Source organism: Platalea leucorodia (assembly GCF_965183815.1).
Source record: "Platalea leucorodia genome assembly, chromosome: 5".
NCBI classification, from domain to species: domain Eukaryota; kingdom Metazoa; phylum Chordata; class Aves; order Pelecaniformes; family Threskiornithidae; genus Platalea; species Platalea leucorodia.
The window spans coordinates 86,203,855-86,220,758 of NC_138827.1; the positions used below are offsets into that span (position 1 = coordinate 86,203,855).

At 45.5% G+C, this 16,904-nt stretch overlaps 1 protein-coding gene across 1 annotated transcript in view; it reads left to right on the forward strand.

Moving 5' to 3' along the window:
• The window catches only part of BIN1 (bridging integrator 1), a 98,082-nt gene that overhangs the window by 48,719 nt on the left and 32,459 nt on the right, over positions 1-16,904 (forward strand). Inside the window, exons 3-7 of the mRNA XM_082311509.1 lie at positions 2,862-2,916; positions 3,366-3,460; positions 5,360-5,455; positions 9,997-10,104; positions 12,797-12,889. Coding sequence (XP_082167635.1) covers positions 2,862-2,916; positions 3,366-3,460; positions 5,360-5,455; positions 9,997-10,104; positions 12,797-12,889 — 447 coding nt within the window. The remainder of the gene's footprint in view (positions 1-2,861; positions 2,917-3,365; positions 3,461-5,359; positions 5,456-9,996; positions 10,105-12,796; positions 12,890-16,904) is intronic.

The following is a 16,904-nucleotide window of genomic DNA, read 5'->3' on the forward strand; positions in this document are numbered from 1 at the left end:
GAAATGCCAAAGAGGGACCTGGATGGGAACTCCAGGTGCCCAGGGGAGCTGGGGAAACGGGATTTACGGCAAAACTCTGAACATGGGCCTCTCTTTGAAAGTCTTTCTGCCTGCAGATCTCACAGGCTGTGAAGTCTATTCACTCTTCCTGGCAGGCTTGGTACTTTTAAGAGGCTTAGGTAACCCCACAGTCATGAAGGTCAGCTGTGACTCTGACTTTAAACATCAGCAAGGGGTGACTAAGAAAGACCACTCCAGTTGCAGGATGCAGCACTGCATATTGGCTGACCGCACGCTGTGGTGAGACAAGTGGTGTTCAGGGTGCCTGGAGAAAGTAGAAGGCTAGTTGTGCATTGCTGCAATTACACACTTCAGTATTCGGGCCCTGACTTGCAGGTTTTTCAGGTGGTCTGTCTAAAAAAATCTTAATGTTTAATTGTGATGCCGATGTACCTCTCAGAGGATCCTTTTGTTCTCCTGACTTTGGGACTGGGTATCGAGACTTGAAGAGTTCATGAGTCTGGGTTCTCTCATGTGCTGCTTTGGCAGGACTCAGGCAAGTATGGGCACGATTTTAGAGGTGGTTTCTGATTTTAGATGCTATAATTTTGAGAGTTACAGTTCTAGACATTGCAGTGTCTGAGTGTGTAGTAGGCAAGTTCTGTCTTCCCTGACAGTTAGTTTCTGATAGCCTCAAAGTTGTGTGTTCAAATTCAGTCATTTTAAAAAATGATACAGCTGCAGGATGATAATGTATCCATCTGAGGGATTTTGCATGATAATTTCTTCTGTGCCATCTCCTTTTGTGTTCTGACATCTGATCTTGCCAGTTCCAGTCTGTGATTTCTATCATGGACAAATTCTAGGCAGACAGCACTGCTTTCCTCTAAGCCTTTCTTCCTTCCTGTATCAGGCACAAGCAAGCACATATTACAGCTTGATCGAACTGCTGCTTATCAGCTCAGCGTCCTTGATCATCTTCGTGTGTGTGTGCTCTGATTACTTTGGCACCTCTTCCCTGTGCTTCTGATTGCACTGCTAGGAAGGTCTCATCTGCCCAGGTTTCCACATTCACCTTAAGCCAATAAAAAGCTCTACATTATTTTGTTCTGTGTTTTAAGAACTTCTAGGACTTTTGCAGCAGATGTGGTCATTATTCCCTTCCTCTTGTACTCGCTCTGGGTCAGTTCCCAATGCTTCTCCAGGCTAGGAGTCTGACTTTCTTTTATAAAAGTGGCTAGCTCTTTCCCATCTCTCGTTTCCTTTGTTGATGGCAGTAGGAAAAGAACAAATGTGAACTCATCCAGAACTTTCGAGGCAAGGAAAACAAATGGGGCCATAGTGTTAGAAGCAGATGGATTTCTCCACAAAGCTATGCTAGCACTGCCACTTCAACAGCTGGGCAGATTTAGCCTCTGCTTAGAGAGCACAGCTGCACTGAGAGAACAAGGGATCACAGCATGCACTCAGTTGAGGCAAGAGATGCCTGAGTGGTGGGGAGGGCTGATGGGAAACATCTGCTTTTGAAGCTAGTAGCTCTGAGGCAGCTGTCAGAGATGTCCTGTGAGCTCTCCGTCTCTGGAGTTGTCTTCAGCTGTCAAAAATTCATTATGCTGGGGCCCCCCGCAATGGGACACAAACTGGGAAAGAGGAGGAGGAATGGCAGCAGGCTGTGAGGAAGGTGTGAGGCGTAGTTGTTGCTTTCCTGCATCCTTGTTTTTACAGCTACTTTGAGGGATAGTGAGGATCCAGTGAGAGCCCACAGGGTAAGGGAAACCCTTTTATAACAGAGATCTTTACCTCTCAAACTTTTCCTATACTTCTTGCATACTCCAGAGGTGGTCTGCACAGGTATCCTGAATGTTTGCTCCTTCCCTTGCTTGGACGTGCTCAGTGGTGGTGTAGGTCAACTTCTCAAGCCTTGTTCTTTTTGTTTCTGTTTGTGTAATGTCACTGTCTGGATTTGGGAGACTGCTTTGCACTACTGTCAATGGCACATAGTAAAGTAGAAGGGGGGTGGGCCCGAGTATGCTTATCCTAGTGCAGGACAGCGGTTGTATGGGGAGTGCGTGTACGTGTACATGTCTGAACCAACTTCGCTGTAAAATTCTCCATGACCCTTTCTAATCTGGGTTCTTGTACTGCACTCAGATGTGTCATCTGAAGGCTTAAACTAGTAAAACTCAGCCCAGCTTCTGGTTTTAATCCTTTGTTTCATAGTGAGTGAGATCTGCTTCTGGCAGGCCACCTCCACAGTGAAGGTAAAGAAAAAGATGATTAACTCTGTATTTGCAAGCCCTGTTGTGCAGGGCAATTTAGACAGGATGTTTGGGCAGGTCGGAGGTCCTTTGTACCCACTTTGCACTCGGGTTTTGGTTTGCAGTGTGGCAGGAAGAAATGGTGAACTAAACTGCTCTCAAACCAGTACAAAATAAATCAATTGCATCTATCTTCTATATCCTACAGACTACTTTCTGTTACATCTGTTGCATAGAGCCGCTAGCCCTTGGCTTATAAACTTATATTTGTTGTCCCTAGGACCCTGTCTAGTTGCTTGTATGAAATCGAAACACTAAAGCTGGCTCTGCTGGGAAGAGCAAATCACAGCTTTACCCACATCGGGTTACTTGGTACCGTGGTGCTATTGTTGGCCAAATATTTCTGCATGTCATTGGCTGTGGGCTTACCAAGTCAGAGGGCTGTGTGGTCTCCCTGTTAACATTTATGTTTCATGTGGTCAGAGGGCTGGTATGTAGCCCATCTGCAAGACCACTTTCCTTTATTTAGAAATGCTTGGTTTCTCCTTCTTACGCTTTCTTTGTATGAAAGAATAACTGATGGTCTTGTCCTTACGTTCACAGTCTGAAGGAACGAGGCTGCAGAAGGACCTCCGAACTTACTTGGCTTCCGTAAAAGGTAAGGTCTGCATAAGCACAGGATTTTCTCCCCTCTAGTGCTTACCTACACAGTGAGGTTTCTGCAGCCATCCCCTTCCTGGTGTTTTCTCAGGCGCAAGTTGTAGGAAAGGTCAGCCTTGTCTGGGTGGAGGATCTTTCAGAATCCTTCAGGACCAGTTGGGATGGAATGGAGTTATGCTTTGATGCCAAACGGGTGGTGCTGTCTTAGCAAATAGACTATCATATCTTCTGCTAGGGAGGACAAACACAAAGGGTTTGATGTGACTGCATCCTCGGTTCCTTTCTCCCTCTGGTTACCTTCTATCTCTGTGTTACCAAGGGTCAGGCATCCTGTAAGGAGCTTAGCATTTGTTACAACCTTCCTGTCCCCATTCCTTAGGATGAGGGTTAAACTGTGAGGAACACACTATTTTCTTCTTTCTGAAGCAGTTCCCTCTTCTTTCCTAGCCATGCACGAGGCCTCCAAGAAGCTGACAGAGTGTTTGCAGGAAGTTTATGAGCCGGATTGGCCTGGGAGAGATGACACAAATAAAATAGCAGAGGTAAGACTTTGTCCAGGATGTGGGGTCACCAGGCTTGGTCTGTCAGTGGAGATGAGCTTTGGAAGCTGTGTCTGTGTGCCACGTTTCTTCAGGCATATGACTTTGCAGAAAAATTGGAGAGACAAACTCAGCATTGGGAAGAAGGGAAAGCTGAAGGGATGTGGCCTGTATTTTTGTCTGTGTAGGACACTGTCCCTAGATGCTTAAATGCTACACAGAGCCATATGCTTATGCCCACAAGCAATTTGTTCTCCCAATAGTGGCTAAACAGGGACAGAGTATGCCAAAAGAGATTCAGTAGGGACAACTGGATGGATTGCTTCCACTCTGTAGAAGAGAAAGGGGAGGATAAATCTATGACCAAAGCACAGTCAGAGCAGCCATTGTGTAGCTGTGACAACCTCCTACTCACAGCAGTACCACCAGCTGCCATGTTCTGCCATGCCACCTTGTTTGGCTGAACCATGTGTCACCCCAACCTGCTGTTCTTCTCATCCTTGGTGAGGTGATGCCTGTCCAACTTGCTCAGGTGTTTTCTGTGGATCTTAGGGCACAGCCTGTCATTTGACAGCTTGGATCCCCCTTGGCACGTGTGTGCGGTGGGTCCAGCTGGAGGCAGGTGCCCTCTGCTCTTTTGCTCAGCTGTTCTGCTGAGCGGCAGCTGTGGCAGTTCAGCTCTGTGGATCCATCTGCCATGAGGCTGCAGGACTGGGCTTATATGCAGCTGTCTATGACATTGGAGCAGTGGGGAAGGAACAGAGAAGAGAGCAGGAGAGGGATTCTTCCCTTTCTCTGCTTTCCCCTGCAGAAAATCTTACCTGAAATAGCATCTGCATCTTGCCCAGGAAATACTGACTTCAAAGCAGATAAATCAAACAAAACCTGAACATTTCCAGGTCAATTCTTGCATTAACGTGGAAACTTTCCATTAGGAAGTGCTGTTGCAGTAAATAATGGAGTTATAATTCAACTGGTTTGGCTTTGCGTTCTCTGTTGGCCTTGGTTCTTCCTGAGCTGCTGCGGTGCCTCCTGGGAGACTGTCCCTTCAGAGTATTTGAGCCGGAGAGGTCAAAGGGAGCATGAGTCCTGGGAGCTAACTGTAGCTAGGGTCTGCTGGAATATTTTAAGCCCTCCACCTCCCCCTTTAATGCCTTTGTTTATATTTTTCTCTTTCAGGAAAAGACAGGCAGGAGACAAGTGCTATTCCTGCCAAAAAAATAATAAATTCCCACATAAAGTGGGCATTTTTCCTGAATGCTTTAGCCAAAACCCTTTGTTCAAGTGGAAAAACAGGAGACAGGCAATTTCCACCTAATCCAAGGTGTTGATGGGAAGCTACTGTGCCTGAGATAAGATCAAGGATAAAGCATGCACAGGTTAGGGTGCAAGCCTTGGATGTGACCGCCATTGGGCTGTGGAGGCAGGTGGTGTGAGGGCTGAAGACTGCTAGCATAGCTTTCTGTTATTGTTCATTTTCGTCCAGAATGCTGTGTTGTAATGAAAAGCAGAAAATGGTGCCTAGTGGTGTCAGGTGTCTCATTTTTGTGGCTGCTGGGAGAAGGAGGTGAAGCCAGCCTGACCTTCATATTCCCTCTCATTGTATGGACTTGGGGTAGCACTGCAGGGGAAAGACAGGCCCTCAAAGGAAGGTTTGCGAAGGGTGCTGTGTCCTTGGAGAGGTCTCCTGAATCAGCAGCATCAGGCTTTCTTCTCTGTTTCTATGTTTCTGGCATGACCTAAGTTTTCAACTAAATTCTCTGCTCCTTAGTTTTTCCAAAGAAATTACTGTTTCTTAAGAGCTCTGGGGGACTGAAATTGTTGACTGTAGCACTCATGGAGAAAAACAGAAGTGCAGAGCTCTGTGTTCTTAATAGTGAGCTCATTACTTTTGTTTTTCAGAACAATGATCTCCTCTGGACGGATTTCCATCAGAAGCTGGTGGATCAGGCACTTCTGACCATGGATACGTACCTTGGCCAATTTCCGGATATTAAAGTAAGATTCTCTTTAAACCTTTCGAACTAGAGAGTCACAGCAGATGAAACCTCATAAGAATCCATTTCTTGCACCCCCATCTTCTTTAGGAGGATGTGTGTGCTGTGCTGCTGCAAGCTCTCCTTTTAGAGCAGCCAAGATCTTTGCAGCTCTGGGTCACATGAAAATGTTATGTTCTCCTTTTGGGCTTGAAATGAGAGTGAAGAATCGAGGGGAAAGATGCTGAAGAGAAAACATAAGTGTGAAACAGGAGGATCCGTAAAATTTCCTATTGTATCACAGTATAGGAGGGCAGCATCAGCAATAACTCACTCTCAGTCTCTCTTTTCAGTTCTTTGGTTTTTTAACTACCTTGTAAGTACAAAGCATTGAGGAAATAGTGAGTGGCAAATGCACTTTATAGGTAGGGGCTGGTATGGAAGGCAGATTTCTGTGTGTTCCCTGGAGTCCCGCTGTGCATATAACCAGCTTTTTGCAGAGAAGGGGGAATGTTGGATAGGTCTCTCTTTGGGGGAGATCATATCCGAGACCTGGGTTTGATTGATGTCCTCTCCCTTCCCCCACATTTATCTTCCCCGTTCGTTTTGAGAAGGTTATTCAGGAAATGTCTTCACCATATGGAAGGGCTAGTAATGATATCACCATATGGGAAGTATCAGCTTGGCTTCTTCCCAGTGAAAACAACCCTTTCCCCACCACGTGTCTCTTAAAACGTTTGTCAATATTTGTTGCTTCAGGAGGATCGTGCTGTATCAGAGGGGGGCAGGTCACAGGCTTGTAGAATGAGCCCTGAATAGCAGTGTCCTTACCTCCTGGGGCTCCTTGGTTTTGCTTCATTTTTCCAGCCTCTTCTGTCCCTGGAATTCTGAAGTGGGGAAGGGCGAAGAGGCTTGCTGTTGCTTCCCACCCGCTCAAGGCTGTAGAGGCGATCACTCCCCGTAGTGTGATGCCGTGTGCCTCAGTTAGCAGCGCAGAGGCTTGTACACTGCTTCCTAAGCAGAAGGTTCTATTTCAGGCTTGCTGTAGACTCAGTCCAAATCACACTTTACCAGCCTTGTCAGCTGTGCACTGGGTCACCTCAGAGTATTATGTTTCTTCCGTGCTTAGTATCCTTGGGATTTCTTAATTCTGCTGGGGTCCCCCTGAGGTTTTATGGTGGGATTTTAGAAGGAGCACAAGACTGGAACCAACCAAATTCCACCAAAACTCAAGGTGTTAGGCACTGAGCTCCCGTGGATCCTTTCTGTCTTCCAAATGGGCCACTAAAGTGTTTATTACTAATGTCCCTTTCTCAGTCTTCAGGTGATGCTCTAGAAAATCGGAAGTTAAAGCAATTTTGTGCACAATTTAAGAAATGCTTTAAAGAGAGCGCTGCTCACCTCTGCTTCGCTTCCTAAAATGAGTGAGAATTTGGCTCTCTGTTGGTTCCTACAATAAGATACGGATATATTTCACAGAGTTGGCCATTTGTTTAAAATGGTCTTTCAGTGGTATGAATTTAAAAAGGTCAAAATGTTTTTATTGGTAGTTCAGCTGAATGCATCATCCTCCTTATGCCAGAGCAGTGAGAGGTGCTCAAATCAAGTCTGGTTTCTTCAACTGCTAGAAACTCTTGTAAGTACTGTTGTTGAAGGTTGCTACAGTTGTACAAAAGTGTACTTTGGCTTTACATAAGGAATTAGAGTTCTTGAGGTGTCAGGCAAAAAAACCCCAGTCTTATGTAATTTACAGAATATATCAGTTGTTGGTTGTTGTGGTAATAGTTTTCTGTTTTGTGTTTTCCACAAAAGTAATTTTTCTGCTTTTCTTGGAATTCTGGCGTTACTGTGATAATGAAAGATGATTTATGGAGAGAAGATGATTTTAGTTTAGTTTATGTGAAGGTCTGTTTTTTGTTAACGGCCTCGTAATTCAAATGTGTGATGAGTTAGATCATGCATGCGTTATTTTTTGTTAAATTCTAACATATACTGAAATCTCCTTCACTTGAGAGGCTGGAAAAATTCCCTTGAATTTTTTTACTTTCAACAGGATCCACAGCAGGAATGTGAAAACACAGCATTCCTTTAGTAAGGAATTTTTATAAGTTAGAGAGAATAATTTTTAAGTGTTGGGTGGGGAGGGGTGAACAAAGCCTCTCTGTCTTCTCTTAACTTGAAAAACAGGAATGCAAAAAGTACTTTATCCTTCCTTTGCAGGTCAGTATCTATAGTTTCTTGGAGTAGGACTCCTGCATAATCTATAATATTTCTGAGTGAGTTTTTGGTTGAGATTGCAGAGTACGCAATAAGAGTACAGGTCTCTGCAGTGAGCCCAGAGAAGATAAACCATAACCCAAGTTCTGAATAGCTGTGGAATTGGCGATTTTCTGTCTTGCACTGAAACTGGTGCCCTGTTTCTACTAGGTTTAAAGCCAAATATCAGTAGGTGTTGGGGGGAGGTGTTTTGTGGTGGTTTGTTTTTGGTTGGGTGGGGTTTTTTTTGTTTTTTTAAAGGAGGCTTAGATCAAGATGGATTTATTGCAAAGCAGGAAACTCTGTTGGAGTTCAGCTTTTACCATGAGATAGTGGTGGGTAGCTGCAGGTATCCTAGAGTCATATGAGGAAGCTACCCTGCAGCCTTCCAGGGCTGGGCTAAGTCCCACTACTGCCATCACAGGCAATCGTGTCATCAGTGGTTATCGAGGACTGGCACTCTATATGTACCTCCCAGTATTTCCACATACTCTAGTAGAAATGTGAGGGTGGGGGTTAGAAGATTGGGGGCTGCAAAAAAGGGCAGGAGTGACCTTGTTGGGAGATGGGTGACATTGAATCAAATTCCCTGGTAGGGTGGTAGGGAAACCTACAAGTGGCTGTTTGCCATGTCACAGAGGTGGGCAAAACTCTAGCTATCTCTGCCAGTCTGACCTGGGGGAAAAATCCTCTCTCTTAAATCTGTAATCTGGCCATGTGTTTTATCTGGCATGTGTGGAAGATGCATTAACTAGCATCTTGGAGATTGTCGTACTGCTGGAAGCCCCCTCTGACATCGTGTCTCCATGTCCGGCTGGCAGTGTGATGTCGAGGAGGTGTTTTCTAGTGACCTCAGCTGTGAGGTGGCTCAGCTTCTTCGTGATTCCTCTCTCAGAGTGAGCCGAGTGCTTTGAAAATCAGTTTGGGTGTTCGTGTGGCTGATATCCTGCAGATCTGCCGTGACTCACACAGAGCTGCACCAGTGTTTGCTGAAAGCGCAGAGGAGCGTGTGTAGGAGACATGCGAACTGGTCCCAGCTGGTCTGTCAGAAAGATCAGCCTTAAGTGCGGTTTTGCAGCTTATCTGCAGGAGCCTAGGGAGAGGAGACTGCATCTCCCTGCCAAGTGCAGTGGGGGGGGGGGGAGGGGGGGGGCATTTTGCTTTTGCAAGTAAATCTCAATGCTGATTCTTCATCTTGCACTTTCAGTTTCCCTGGGTGCTGTGGTTAATTAGGCGCCCTCCTGTCTCCTTGCCATGCCTTTTCACTCCAGCTCTCCAGCCTGTCTCTAGACTGATTACTGACACTGGACCAAGCTCTCCAAGCTAGGAGTGGTGCTAGGGTCAGCTGGGAAGACTGGTGCTCAAACCCAGATGGTCTGAGGTGTTTGTAGAGAGCGTGGGGGTGGGGGTCTAAAGGGGATGGATGGTTCTTAATCCAGTGGGCCTAAGCCTTGCAGAAGTGAATCTATGCTGGGGGAGAGAGCCCGAGGCACCTCAGATGAAGAGAAGTAACGGAGGATCAGGCCACAGGCCTGACTCTGTCTATTCTGGATTCTCACCCATGGACCTGTCAGGACTCCATTCCTGAACACAAGTCTGGTACACAGTTGGCTCCCTCCTCGCATTTGTTACAGCTTCAGTATGTCTTGCCTGTTAGTGACACAGTGCTACAGGTTTTCCCTTGCACTCGTTTAATAGCTAGTTACAATGGACCACTGCCTGTGGCTGCAGTCAGTTCTGTCTGGACCTCCTGTGGCAGGGTCCAAAATGCTCTCCTAGGTGCATCCTGAGCACATGGATGAGTGCTTTTGCTGTGCTGGCAACAGAAATGCCTTCTTTTGTTGAACTTAATCTTTTGAGCTTCCACATGAACTAGGGCTGTGAGCTGGTTGGTTAGAATCTGGCTGCAGCCCTCAGGAGGCCCTGAAAATGATGAAGCAGGTGCCTGTAGGATGCAGGCACATGGGGAGGCTTAGGAAGCACTGGAGCTACAGTTCTGAAAACATTAATAATAATTAATAATTAACATCCAGTGGTTGGGCCTGTTGTTGGTTGGATCCCTTTGCTTTCCGTGGCTGGGTCTGCACTCCTCCTGAGGAGCTCCCTCTAGAATGGTGGTTGTCACAGGTGGCTCCCAGGGCCACCTCTCTGGGCAGCCTGTGTAGAGTATCCAGTGAGTGTCCTTGTGTGGGCAGAGCATGGGGTGCTCTGGAAGTTGGGTGAAGAGGAGGGGGATTTTCCTTGAGAGGCTTTGGGGTTTTGGCTGCTGGGGAAGATTGTCACAACTCTTTTCTCTATCTTTCTTAGTCTCGTATAGCGAAGCGAGGAAGGAAGCTTGTGGATTATGACAGTGCCAGACACCATTTTGAAGCCCTGCAAACTGCAAAGAAGAAGGACGAAACCAAAATTGCAAAGGTAAAGCAAGCAGAAGGATGTGCAGGCATCCTTTCATGTCATAAGGTCTGCATTTGCCTCCTGAGCAGTTTTTAAGTGCACCTCTACCTCTTCATTGGGTGTGTTTTGTTCAGAGAGGTGTCATGAACTGGTGAAGTTCGGCTAGGTATTTCCTTCTCATTTGCTTAGTTCTAGAAAGCAAGATGGTCTTTGTTGTGTTTGTTCAGACTCGCCATCATCAGTGAGCATCTCTTGGCGGCCAAGGCCTAGGTGTGCATTTCCTCAGACGTTGCAGGACCAATAACATCTGTCAGGAAAGCCCGTGTGCCTCTGGGGGAAGCAAAGCCTTGCAGTGCCCCATCAAAATTTGCCAGTTTGTCTGCTTCTTGGGGCTCTGTCTCCCCATCTTATAGCAGTGGTGAGAGTAAGGGTTTGAGTGTTGCTTGAGGTTGGTTGTGTTTGTGAAATCCTCTAAGACAGAGACCCCTAGGAATGTGAATTATAAGTTCATTGGTGGAAATGGACCCTGTGCACACTAGATGACTGTGTTCTGTTGTCTATTGGTCACAATTACTGGACAATAAATATGGCTTTCAGCAGGAAAACAAGAGTTTTCTCTTGTTAGGGTGTGGTTTCTTTCATGCCTGTGAACAGCTTGATCTAGGGTTAACCCCAGAGCATGCCCAACGTGCAAGTGCAGGATTTTTTTTTTTTCCCTAATTAAAATAAATTTCATTAAAAATAAAATTTAGATTTTCTTTTCAGTGTAGCTGAAGAAAGGTGATAGTGCTAACCTTGATCTAGAGGAGGCTCGATACCTGCCCAGAAAAGAAGCTGTGGATTACTCCTGTACCCTGAGTAGATTTGAACTCATGTGCTCCAGTCCACAGGACCAGTCTTGACACAACAGAATAGTCCAGGGCTGGGGAGACAGCTTTAATTCTCTTGAATGTGGGCCATGGCACATCAGGACTCTTCAGGCTAGAAGCAGTGCAGGAAGGAAAGAGCCTGGATCTGTATCTTTTAACCAGGCTGAGAAGAGTTGTTATCCTTTGCTTAGAGTTATTTCTGGTGGGAGGAACTATGGCTATGGGAGAGGTGCTAGTGTTTCTCCTACATGGAAGAAATAAAGATGCATCTCTCCCCAGAGCGAAAGATCTGCATTTAATGGCCAACTGATAGTACTTTTATTTTTAAGCTCCAAGTCATCAGTCATCTGCTCACCCAGTGCATGCACTGTGATTAACCTTGACAGACAAAGGGCAGAGAGATTGATGGCTCGGGTGTCATTGCATCATTTGTGTGGCAAGGCAGGTCTTGGTTCTGTATGCAAGGCATGAGGCCCAGCTGGTTGTGCCTTCTGTTCAAAGCAGTACTTCGCTGTGTTTGGGGGTAAAAGCAGAATTTCCCTGGGGCATGGTATTATTATTGGTGTGTGCCTGTGGGATCTTTGCTGCAGTGGAAATGGTTTTTGTAGGAATTCATCTACTCAGGTTGGTACCTGGTGATCTGCACCAAAGAGGCTGGCCGCCTTTGTCATTGCTGCACTCGCTTGTGTTGCCCCAAATGCTCACATAAGACGTTATTAACAGGGGATTGTTTGTTGCTCTTTTGTTAAAGTATGAAGAACAGTGAAGTTTGTAGAGTGAAATGTTGAGATATAGGAGTTGGTGCTCTGTTCCTGACTCAGCCTGTGCAAGTGTCTCTTAGTACTTGATTGGACTCTTCTCATTAGCCAAAATGTGCACTGGATCAGATCTTTCCACCCTCTGTGCTTTAGGCCATGAGCTCATGCATGGGATAACATGTGACACATCGTGCTGTCCTGATCCTGTAAAGATGGGAGCAGTGAGTCCCCAAAAATTATGTATGTGTGTTCTTCCCAAATGGGCAGGTTTCACAGCTCAGCCTGCGATCCCCACACTTGCAGTCATGCAGCTCTGCAGGGCTGTGGGCAGCAGCCAGGGCTCGGCGTGCACTAGGCTGATGTGGGAAGTTTACCTCTCCATTCCTGTGACTGCCATTTTGCTCGTGTGACCTTTGAAGTAGGGTTGTTCCGATGTAAGGTACTCTGGAATATGATGACAGGCCCCTAGGAAAAAGAAATCTTGTTTATGGCACAGCGTACAAATGGGAACTGACTTGATTGATATTTCATGGTTTAGTAACATGAGCAGCAATCCGAATACTTTTTGGAGCTATATGGTCTCTTTTTTTCTTCTGTAATACATGGATGTTCTTTTCCCACTCAGGACTCCTGCCACTTATTGCTAAACTCACAACCCTCCATTAAAATAAAGCACTGTGGACTTTCGGCTGTTGCATGCAAATAATTACAGTGGCTAATTAATCCTGACCTCTCTTTAAGGAGCTCTCCACAGCCATGACTTGGAGTAGGGTTGTCTGTGTGCTAGGTCACTAACAACTGTATCTGTTGCTCTTTGCAGCTGCCTGGCTGGTCTGCAGTATCCCAGCCCACACTGGAACATTAATTACTGCTAAACTTGGCATGCTTCAAAGGATTCATAACTGATCGGTCCTGGGATATTTGTTTTTTCTCTCGCCTTGGTGATACTGGTTTGGCCCAGCCTCTAAATACACTCTCTGTTGTGATTTTAATTTTTTTTTAATCCTAAAAGATACGTATTTGTGTCTCTCTTGTTCTCTGTTTATTTTTTTTCTCTTTTCACTCAAACATGCTCCCTCCCCCCAGCCTGTTTCGCTGCTTGAGAAAGCCGCGCCTCAGTGGTGTCAAGGGAAGCTACAAGCTCACCTCGTTGCGCAAACTAATCTGCTCCGAAATCAGGTGACTGCTGATCTACCTGGCTCTAACCCTGCATGCGCTATTTTGGGCTCTAGATTGTACCATGCAACTAATCTCTAGGCAACGTTCACTCTAGTCCCCTCTGTTAAGTGTGTCCTTGATATTCCTGAGCCGCAGTGGACACGTGGAAGTTGCTGACCAATGAATGAATCTGTGCCTGCCCTGTTGATTTCTAATCAGGTGTGTTAATACTGGACTATTGTTTTCTCCCCCTAAAATGAAATGAGGATGAAGAAAGGCTATGGAATAATGCCAAGGCAGAGGGTGATGTAGCGTAGTTCCTCCAATTATTCCTTTCTTTTCCTTCTGAGAGAAGCAGTCAATTTTTGTTGTTGCATTTTCAAAAAAAAGAAAAAGAAAAAAGAGGAAAACATTGGAAAAATTGGCTTTTGCATTTCTGCTGTTGAGTAAAGCCAGAAAAAAAACCATTGCTTCAAAAGCAATTTCTATGGCTGCTGAGTTAAGTTGCAACATTCTCCTGTGGTAAAAACCAAGTTTCCAAAACAGGCACTGTCCTGGCTCTGGTGGTCTAAATGAGCTGTTTCCAGGTGTACAGAGGTTCAGTCTGCGTAGGAGAGGAGGTGAGCCCAGACCAGGGAATTTGCACCCCGTGTAATGTATTTGAACAGCCCCAGGTTGAGGTCATGGTTGTGTCATGTGGCAGAACTTAGCCAAACACTTAGGTTATAGCATCTTGAGGGACATGAGAGCAGCTCAGAGAAACTGCAGGGACTAAGAATTTCAGTCCCACTTACATAGGAGAAGTGTGGCTTCCTGATGAAATCTGCCTTGGTATTTACCTTGGAGCTCCTTGAGTGATAAGAGGGAGCTGACAGAAAACAGTGAGTGAGAAGAAAATGCTTTCAAAGAGCAAGGGATAGTAAATCATTACCCAGACTAGGAAAGCGACAGTTACCTGCTCACCAGTTCCTGCTGAGCTCATCTGTTCTCATTCAAATGTTCCTATGTTTTCGCATTCCTTGTCAGTGAATGAATTGCAGTTTAGAAACACTAAATCACTCTCACCTTATAAAGCACCTGGGTTTTTCAGTCAGTTTATGACTGCAGATCAGGGAAAAGACTGGATTACCACATCAGTAAAGCCTGGGGAAAGAACAGCTGTTAGCAGTCCTGCATAGCAAAGGGAAGAAATATGTATTCATTCTTGATTGAAGGGAGAAGGACATTTGGCAGGCTTCCGGGGGCTTTTCCTGTGCCTCTGCCCTGCTGGGAACAATCTGCATGGCTGTGGCTCTTGACCGGTCTGTTTGGCTGCTGGTATTTCTGGAGGACTAAAAAGCAGGTACGGGAAGTTTCTCAAGCCACAAATAAATCAATCATCTCCTGGGCATTTTTCCTCTTCTCAGACTGGGTGGGGTGACTGGGAGTAACACCACCGCCTGCAGATTGCCTAGAGAACCACTACCTACGAGTGCTCCCTCATCCGTTGAGCTCTGATTTTGGACAGGCTACTGAGAGTCGATCAATAATTTCACTGTACTGGGTGACTTTGCCCTAAAGCAGGTGACAAGGGGGTATGTAATCTTTCCATGCACTGTGGTGTGGGGGTGTTAACCTCCTGCTAAATGACACTTAATATTTTCAGTCACCACAGGTATTTTCAAATCAAGTTAAGTCCTCCTTTAAGTTTTTCCTCTTTCATTCTTGAACTAAATAATAGTATTGCCAGCCTTAACTTTTTGTTGCTACTTGTGCGAGTTTTTGGATTTTGCTTGTTTGGGGTTTTTAAATATTTTGATTGGGGACTAACAAAAAAAAATCTCAGTAAAGAAGAATAGTTTATATTCTGAACCTGTAGGTTTTCCAGCTTTTCCTTCACTAATACAAGAAGGCAGGGAATAAAAAGGCTTCAGTTTTTATATTTGCATGACTTCAAGACAGAAGGTGTTACTTGCAACCATAAATCTCATTTAAGCTCTTGATAAAAGCGGGAAGGCTGATGACACTGCATTTATTGAAAAGCTTCAGAATGTTAAGCCTAAAAAAAAAAAAAAGTCCTTCCCCTTACCAGCAGCTGTGTTGCTGTCTCTTGCCTGGTGATTTTTACAACCTCCAAGCAAAAATGGGGTCAGCAAGACCTATTATTTCTACTGTAAAACTAAGTCCCTCCCTCCAGTGTGCAAACTGCTGGCTTTTTAGGCCTTTAGCAGATACTAACAAAAACAATACAGCGGAGGTTTTCTGTAAAGTCTCCTGGGGGGTCTGCTATTGCACACCCTCAGTTACAAATTTTGGTGACTGGGCTTTTTGAAACAAAAGGGAAAATGGCTTAGAACAGCAAATCCTTGCCTTTCTGCTAAGCTCCCCTGAAATGCTGATTACAGACTAAAAAACAACATCCTTGGTGCTGCAGTGATAACATAACCTCTGCCTTGTGGTTGTCTAAACTATTAACTGAGCAGTGCGTAATTACCACAGTTCACAGCATAGTGTTTGAAGAGGAATGGTCACTGGATTGCCTGAAAGCACCAGGCTGGATATTGCCAGACACTTACGCGTGCTGGGATGCATGATGGTAGAAAAACGTAATGGGGAATAACCGCCCCCCCCGCCCCCCGTTACAACTGAACTGGTTGTGCTTAGCACTCTGAGCCTTGGCTAGGGGGAAGGTCAGGAAAACATTTGTGTTGTCCAGCTCCTGCTCAAACCTTCCCCCTTTCAGGCAAGGAGAGGAGAGGAAGAATTTTCTTAGATCACGTTTCATGGACCTGGCCATTACATCCTTCTACCTCAGTTCTCCATCAGGTTGGCAACGATGATAGCTGAAATAAAAAGTGCACAGATATGGTAGCAATGGGCTCTGCCCCTGAAACCTTTGTCTTTCCTCCTTTCCCCCCCGTACTGCATGAGCTGGATTTTCTTCTAGCAGGGCTCGTGACCAAGTTGATGTCTGTCTTCCGCTCCAGCTGGAAGCAGTCAGGGCTATCCAGTGTTGGGACCCCTGCTTCCAAGCAAAATAAATCCCACTGGTGAGAAGATCCCTGGGCAGACAAAGGAGTGAAGAATTAATTCAATGCTATAGCTGGGACTGAGAGCACTAGCTGAGCTACAGGCACTAGATGGATCCCCGATTCCTACAGCTGCTCTAGAGTGAACGTTGCCTGTTGCTGATTTTGCCTTTGCCTCGGGATGTCACAATATTCACACGTTGCTTTCTAGGTTCTTTGACCTTCTGAACAGGTAAACAAGAGAGGGAAAGTGTTATTAATATTCACGGTATCTGAAAAGCTGACAGCATTCAGTGATGCTTCGTCTCCCAGCTAACCCACCTCCTGGGTTGATTCTGGTTCCAGTCTGGTTTGGAAATTAGAATAAGATAAAGCCAAAGGATGGACTGGGATTTTTTTTTTTCTTCCTTTAAAATGGTTATATTAGAAACATTTATTCATAGAGGGATTTTCAGGCAGAATGACTCTTTGTGATCATCGTCTCTGATCCAGCATAAACTGTGTCTCTGTTTAAATGGGGTTTTTGTTTGTTTTGTGCAAACTCTCTTGAAATGTTGGGTTTTTCAGTGAGTGTAGCAGCAAAATACAGGGGTTTCTGGGTGGAAGCATCATGGCCCCTTCTCCCCCTGCCTGTTCCTCGCAAAGTCGGCTTAGCTTTTGAATACCTCCCACTTGTGTCTTTTTCTGGGGCAAACTTTCTCTTCTGATCTTGAGTACAAAGTTTTAGCCTTGCCTTTGGCAGCAATGAGCGACCTTCTGAAAGGTGGAGCTAGCTGGAAAGTAGGAGCTTCTGCGGCTTGCTCATAAGTCAGGTGAGAAAGGACAGTGTAAGTATCCTACACAACACTGTAAGGAACAGGACTCTGAACTGCAAAGTATTTTTAAGTCTTCTCCCATCAATCCTATCTTTGCATATACCTGTCACTAAGGAGGAGTAAGCTGGATTTCTTTAATTAAGCTGGCACAAAGAAGATAAAACTTCATTTTGTAGAAGGGGTAGGAATCTGACTGCAGGCTCGTAGAGAGAT